Source organism: Bos grunniens, chromosome 16 (genome assembly GCF_055505025.1).
Source record: "Bos grunniens cultivar Pamir isolate PY7600 chromosome 16, Bosgru_T2T1.0, whole genome shotgun sequence".
Lineage (NCBI taxonomy): Eukaryota > Metazoa > Chordata > Mammalia > Artiodactyla > Bovidae > Bos > Bos grunniens.
Genome location: NC_141180.1, coordinates 1149232 through 1156281, shown reverse-complemented (window position 1 = coordinate 1156281; position 7050 = coordinate 1149232). Strand labels below are relative to the sequence as shown.

General features: G+C 57.9%; 1 protein-coding gene across 1 annotated transcript; it reads left to right on the top strand.

Annotated features, from left to right (window-relative positions):
- Positions 1 to 893: 893 nt before the first annotated feature.
- On the top strand, positions 894 to 6798 carry RABIF (RAB interacting factor). The gene is made up of 2 exons (XM_086343093.1): positions 894 to 1056; positions 4477 to 6798. The coding sequence occupies exons 1-2, from the start codon at positions 931 to 933 to the stop codon at positions 4720 to 4722; spliced, it is 372 nt and encodes a 123-aa protein (XP_086199219.1). The 5' UTR covers positions 894 to 930; the 3' UTR covers positions 4723 to 6798.
- Positions 6799 to 7050: the final 252 nt, after the last annotated feature.

The window sequence follows — 7050 nt, the reverse complement described above, 5'->3', positions numbered from 1 at the left end:
AGCTTTCTCTGACTCCCCAGATAGAATTACTCCTAACTGGTGCTTCCAATTTACTTTGTTCCGTGGATTGTCTTTATCAAATGTCCTTGGGTTTGTGTCTGGCTTCCTGTTCAGACTGTGTTCTCCAGTACAGACTGCCTATCATCATAGTATGCTCATATTCTATAATTGTAGAATAGTGTAGTATATTCTATAATTGCTTAGCAAAGGTTGACTTAATGAAGGACAAAGAGAAGAAGAAAAACATGCCTACCAGGGTGGTTGGGTAGACGAGACATTCCTCACATGACTTGGCTCCCCTTTCTATTCCGCTTCCCTTGCCACCTCGGGAAGACCGCGCCCGCCACACTACAGCCAGTAAGCTAGACGTCTTAAGACTAACCGGGGAGAATGCGAAACTGGAACGACCCAGAGCAGTGGCTGCAGGCCATGCCTGGATCCCGAGCCCCGGAAGGTAGCCCTTCCGACCGTACCCCCATAGGGAAGCGCTTCAACACCGAGTCTTGCCTCGCAGTGAGCGGTCAGTGCGACCCGAGCAGAGAGCAGCATCTGCAGCTTCCAGGCACCGGTCTCCGCCCCAGAGAGCAGGTGTCGTGCGCACGCTACTGCGGCTGAGATTTGCTCTGAGATCGGGACGTCCCCGCCGCTCTCGAGACGAAGCGCACATCCGGACTGGCCCAGCTTCCACCCGGTGTGAGGGAGGCCCAGCGCCTAGATGAGCCCGAGCAGCGCCCCGTCACGCCCCAGGATACACCTGTCACAAAGCCACGCCGACCCCAGCCGCCCGGCCCGGAAGGCCCGCGCCTGCGCAGTGGCGTCCGGCGCCGGAGGCCGCGCCTGCGCCGAGCGAGTGCCGCAGGGACCGCGCCTGCGCGGTGCGAAGAGGCGGCCCCGAGCTGCGTGTCGCCGCCGAGGGCCCGGGTGGTGGCTATGGAGGCCCCGGCGCCGCCGAGCGAGCTGGTATCCGAGGAGGGCCGGAACCGGAAGGCGGTGCTGTGCCGGCGCTGCGGCTCCCGCGTGCTGCAGCCGGGCACGGCGCTCTTCTCCCGCCGGCAGGTGAGGGCGCGGGGGAGGCGGGGGGCTGTGGCGGGCCTCGACCCCGTCCCGTCCCGCCGGGGCCGCACACACCGTGGGGCCCCCACGCCGGGCTGCGCAGACCGAGCTCCGCGGGGCCTGGGCCGTAGTTCCTCAGGCCCAGATGTCGGTGTCCGTGGTCCTGTCGCGGCCTCCTGCCTCTTTCCCCGCGCGCCGCCACGCTCCGCGGGGACCCGGGGGAGGGAACGCGAGGACCCGGGAGAGTGGGCGCCGGGACCCGGGGAGTGGACGCGGGGACCTGGGGGGAGGGGACGTGGACGCGGGGACTGGGCGAAGTGGACGCAAGGACCGGGGGAGTGGACGCGGGGACTGGGCGAAGTGGACGCGGGGACCCGGGGGAGTGGGCGCGGGGACCCGGGGGAGTGGACGCGGGGACCCGGGGAGTGGACGCGGGGACCTGGGGGAGGGGACGTGGACGCGGGGACTGGGCGAAGTGGACGCAAGGACCGGGGGAGTGGACGCGGGGACTGGGCGAAGTGGACGCGGGGACCCCGGGGAGTGGGCGCGGGAGGAAGGGACGGCAGGCGGGGGACGTCCTAAGGGCACGGCCAGAACCCGCGGAGCGCTGGCTCCAGGTCGGTGAGCCCCTCCCACGTCGTGAATCACCGGGAGTGTGGGTCTTGCGCTACTCGGACCCGGTGCCCTGTGCCCGCTGCCCAGAGAGCGGTGGAGGGTGGACACAGACCCTGGGTTTTAAGTGAGGGAGTGGGGCTCTCGGCCCTCACAACTAACTAAGCCCCACAGTCCGTGTTCTTTTTAAGTCCTGTGAACAGTTTCTCTATAAAATGTTCTCTGTCCTTTGGTAAAACTCAGAGGTTTCAGAGAGGAAATTACAGTCACAGAGAAAAGAAACATTCACTGAAGAGCTTGAGAGACTGCAAAGGGCAGTAAGTTAAGAACAGAGTCACTGCTTCCTTACACTTTTTGAGGGGACGGGTGGTCAGGGCAGGAGAGCCAGAGGAGGTGGGCTGGTGGGAGAGAAGGGGAGAGCCCGTGTGGGTGGCAGTGGGCTGTTCTCCAGCTGAACGGGCACCTCACAGGGCCCAGCAGGCATTCTCCTGGCCTCCGTCCCAGGGGGATGAGAACGAGTTGGCACCAGAGTTCAGTGCATCTTGGTTTCTGAGAGCCGAGACCCAGAAACAGCCCAGGGCCTCCCAGGGGTGACCAAGGAGCTGCAGGACAGCCGTGCCGTGGGCACCACGACGTGGGTGACTCTCCAGGGAGCTCTGCTGAGTGAAGAAAGCTGGTCCCAAAAGATTACTACTGTATCATTCCGTTTGTGTGACATTTTTGAATTTTAGAGATGGAGAACCAATGAGTGATTGCCAGGAGGTAGGAAGGGGAGGGTAGGTGTCAGGGTGAGTGTGGTTGTAAGAGGATAGGCGGATGGTGGTGATGGCGGCACCGTACTGTGAATGTCCTCAATGGCACCAGACAATCTTATGTTGTGTGTAGTTACCACAGTAAGAGATCAGGAACCAAAGTGGAACATGCTGCCTCTCTCTAGGCGGCCTTGCCCTGGTTCTTGTCGCATAACAGAATTGCCCCAGACCCTGACTTGAAACCATTTTGGTCACAAATTTGGGGATTGGCCAGGCCCAGCTACGTCTCGGCTGTTCCACTGGGGGTCTTTCACGGGACAGCCATCAGAGGGGCCGTCTCAGAAGCCTGCTCACGCCTGTGTCCACCTGTGGGCCGGGAGGATCCCAGCGTCTGGAACAGGCTGTGGTGAGCCGCTCCTCAGTTTCTGCCAGCGGTCTCAGGGAAGCCACAGTTCAAGCTCCAAGAGAAACCTGCAAAAGTGGCCCCGCCTTCCCTCACCTCGCCTGCCCGCCTCCCCCTCAGCCCACCAGGCACAAGGAGGGAGGCAAGGTGTCCGAAGCTTGGGAGGACTGTCAGAGAATGTATGGACATGCTTTAAGAGCACCACAAGTACTTACTGAAGGGACAGTTACAAAAAAGGTTAACAGATGGTTGGATGGCGTCCCCAACTCTATGGACATGAATTTGAATAAGCTCGGGGAGTTGGTGATGGACAGGGAAGCCGGGCGTGCTGCAGTCTGTGGGGTCGCAGAGTCTGACACCACTGAGCGACTGAACTGAACAGAAGTTCTTTCTGTTTTGTAACAGTTTTTATCCTCAACTGCAGCATAGCACGGGCTCCCCAGGTGGGGCCAGTGGCAAAGAGTCTGCCTGCCAGTGCAGGAGACGTGAGAGGCTGGGGTTCAATCCCCAGGTCGGGACGATCCCCTAGAGGAGGGCATGGCAGTTCACTCCAATACTCTTGCCTGGAGAATCCCATGGACAGAGGAGCCTGGAGGGCTACAGTCCAGAGGTCACAAAGAGTTGGACACAACTGAAGCAGCTTAGCGTGCACACGCACACACACACACACACACACAGTGTAGCATGCTTGCCAAGTTTTCTATAATGAGAATGTATTTTTATAAAGAGAAAGAATATTTTATATTTAAAAGGGTACTGTGGATAGTTAATGAAAAAAGCACAAGAGGTTTCCCTGAGACATCAGCAGAATCTCAAGAGTTCAGTGCAGCTCAGCAGCCTGTCCAGGATCAGGGCGCTATCCAGGGTCACCACATGGAAGAAATCACAGGGATTGCGTGTATATATGCGTGCATGCATACACCAAGGCTCTCCTCGTGGGTGGGAGATGCGGAGATCCTGGAGATAACGGTCCAAATTCTAGTAGACTTTTCTTCCTCCTGTTCCTTTTCTAAATCCAGCATATTTGTAACAGTGATGGAGCAGAGTGAAGCCAGATACCCCGGGTTTACCCTGTTAGTAAACGTGTGATCTCTGCTCTGGATGGCGTGCTGTTGCAGGCACTGGGGATGTGCTCATGAACAGGAAAATTGACCTGGTGGAGGGAGACCCTGATAAACAGCTGAGCCAGTAAACAGATAAGATGGTCTCAGAGAACGATAAGCTAGGAGCAGCGTGAGGAAACTGGGGGTGACGGATACTTGTTACCTTGACGGTGCGGTCAAGGCTCGTCCCTGAGCGGTGTGTTGGTACCAGAATGTGTCCGGTTGTCCACTTGAGTTGTGTGTGTCAGTTACACCTCAGTCAAGCCGCTTTGAAAAATGCAGGCGTGGGAAGCTAGTCCAGGTCGTCTGGTTGGAGGAGACCCGAGGAGGTCACGCGTGAGCTGAGTGTTAGGGAGCCCTTGGGAGCTGGCAGGAAGGCTGGTGCATCGGGCCGGGTGGGTGGGAGCGGAGGAAGGCGGGCCCTGTGCGCCTGGGGAGGCCCCGGTTCCCCCCGCACCCAGGGCGCACTGTCCCGGCTTTCCTGAGAACCCCTGGGCGGGGAGCTCTGGGCCGCGGGGAGTAAGCCGGCCCTGGTCTGTGTTCTCCCCTGCAGCTCTTCCTCCCGTCCATGAGGAAGAAGCCGGCGCTGGCCGGCGGCGGCGGCCCGGAGGGCGACCTCCTGCAGGAGCACTGGCTGGTGGAGGACATGTTCACTTTCGAGAACGTGGGCTTCACCAAGGACGTGGGCAACGTCAAGTTCCTGGTCTGTGCAGACTGCGAGGTGGGCCCCATCGGCTGGCACTGCCTGGATGACAAGGACAGTTTCTACGTGGCTTTGGACCGGGTTTCCCATGAGTGACGCGGGGGTGCGGCTCCCCCCTACTATTAAAGCTTTCTCCAGGGACTGCCCTGTCGCCTGCTCTGCACTGACGTCCACTGTGAGCGCCACCCGCCCGTCCGGCCCAGGCCCACGCGCCTCCTTGTGGCCTCCGCGCGGGCGCTCGCTTAGGTCTCCTCCCCTCCGCTCTCCCGGCTCCGGACACGGTACTCCCGCAGATCTCCCCTCCCGGCCTCCCTCCCGTGCCGGGCTCCCTGTCTCCACTCAGGAGTTAGCCACGGTCCGCCCTGAGGACACGTGACCCAGAGCACTCACGACGGTGCTGACCACTGAAACCTGCCTTTGGGTCTTGTTAAGGAAAGCGCGCGAGCACCTCAGAGCGACTTGTGTGGCTGACTTTATCTACAGTAATTTATTCTCTAAGAGTAAAGCATTTCCAGACTGCAGGATTCCAACCACCCCTCAGAAGTACCTTACTTTGGATACACATCTGAGACCACCTCGGGGGTTTCTCCTGGGGCTGATGGAGACTTCACTGTGCAGGCGGCCATGGCTCCCCTTCCCTTCACACCCTGCTGTGGTTTCTCTCTGGGGAAGCTCATCACTGCTGTCAGTGAGCTGCACATCAGCTGTGCGCTCCTGTCTGCCGGCCACGCCAAGGAGACCCCGGCCCTGGCTGTGCACTTGGCATCTCCCGGGATGAGTGGAGAGGGTGGGGTGCTGGGGGTGGTCTTTGCCGTATCTCGCACGGCTTTCTGTGTGTTTTTCCTGGACTTGTAACCCTTCCCTGGCACCTAGGGGAGACGACACAGTCCACACACAGCTGGCTCAGCAGGACTCTGCAGGGGTCAGACCTCCGTCCAGTGCCTCTCATTGTGGTGGGGCTGCTTTGACAGTTCGATGTTCAGCACCCTTCTCGGTTCTGCCATCTCTCTCTGAGATGCCTCACTGGCTCGGGAGTCCGTGAGGCCAGGTTCCCAGCCTCCTCCTGCCTTCCCTGCCTCCGAGGCTCAGGAGACTAGAACGGGAGCGAGGACTCCATGGAGACCTTACAGACATTCCTTTCCCCATTTTCCAGCCGCTTTCTCCCTCCTCCCCCCAGAACTTACCCTAAGGGCCCCCCACTAAAGTGCAGGCCTTGGACACAGTTTTGCAACCAACCTCTCACCTGGGCAGGCGGCTTCAGTCCCCGGCTGTAGACTCACAGGCTCTGGAAGATTTGCAGATGGGCGGTCAGGCGTCCGTGACTGTGGCATTTTGCAGAAAAACTGCACATCCCCTCAGGTCAGAAGGGACAAACCACGTAGATGCCTCTGGGCACATACAGCCCCTCAAATTATGAGCCAAAACGTGGGCAGTGTTTTTTAAATTGGACCTTTCCTTAATCACAGAAACGGTGTACATTCATTGCAGATAAATACAGATGCGTGTATAAAGTTGTCTTTAATCACTCATACTTGCACCGTCCAGAAACGGCCGACGATAATGCGGTGTACATTCCTCTCAGTGGTTTTCTGTGTGTACTCATGTAGGATTTTCAAAAACAAATACGAGGTCATATTGTACTCTCATAACTTACTTTTTCCATTTAACAAAATACGGGCTTCCCACGTCAGTAAACGTCCACTCTGCCTCCATCATGTTGAGTCGTTACCTGTACTTCTGTGCTGTAATTTGTTTAAACGATCCACTGTTAGACTGCCTCCGCTTTCTTGTAAATCATGTGATGTCAGTTGACTGTCCACGATTTCCTATTATTTCCTCGTGCTCGTGAGCCGTGGGCTTGCGGTGGGGGGTGTCCCCGGGCTCCGCTTCCTGACTCGGTGCCCCGGAGCGGCGGAGCCCCTCAGCCTCCTGCCCGGCAGTTCCTGACACTGGGTATTTATTATCTTAAATGAACGTTTTGCTACTGTAATGGGAGGAAAAATAGTGTCTTGTTTTAATTTGTGCTTATTTCTAATGAGTATTTTACATACTTGTCATTTGTGTTTCTTTTTTTGAGAATTGCCAAACGTTCCTCCAGTAGCCAAAAATATAGTTGTTTCTCTGCCTTTTCAGCTTGATTTGAAAGAAATAAATGCATTTAAGCAGTGGCAATTAGATTCCTGCACATCCTTGGGCTGAATATAGAGGTTGAGACAGAAAGGAGGGCTGAAACCTGTGCCTCAGGACCATCCTGGGGTCTCTCGGCTGAATAACCAACCCCTGGGTGTCTGCCGTGACACGGGTCATCCTGCGCCACACACACGCACACGCACAGCCCCGGCGTGGGTGCCTTGACTTAGGGAGCCCAGCACTGAGCCTGATTATCGGCTGCAGCTCTTGCGCTGGAGCAGCGGGTTTTTCCAA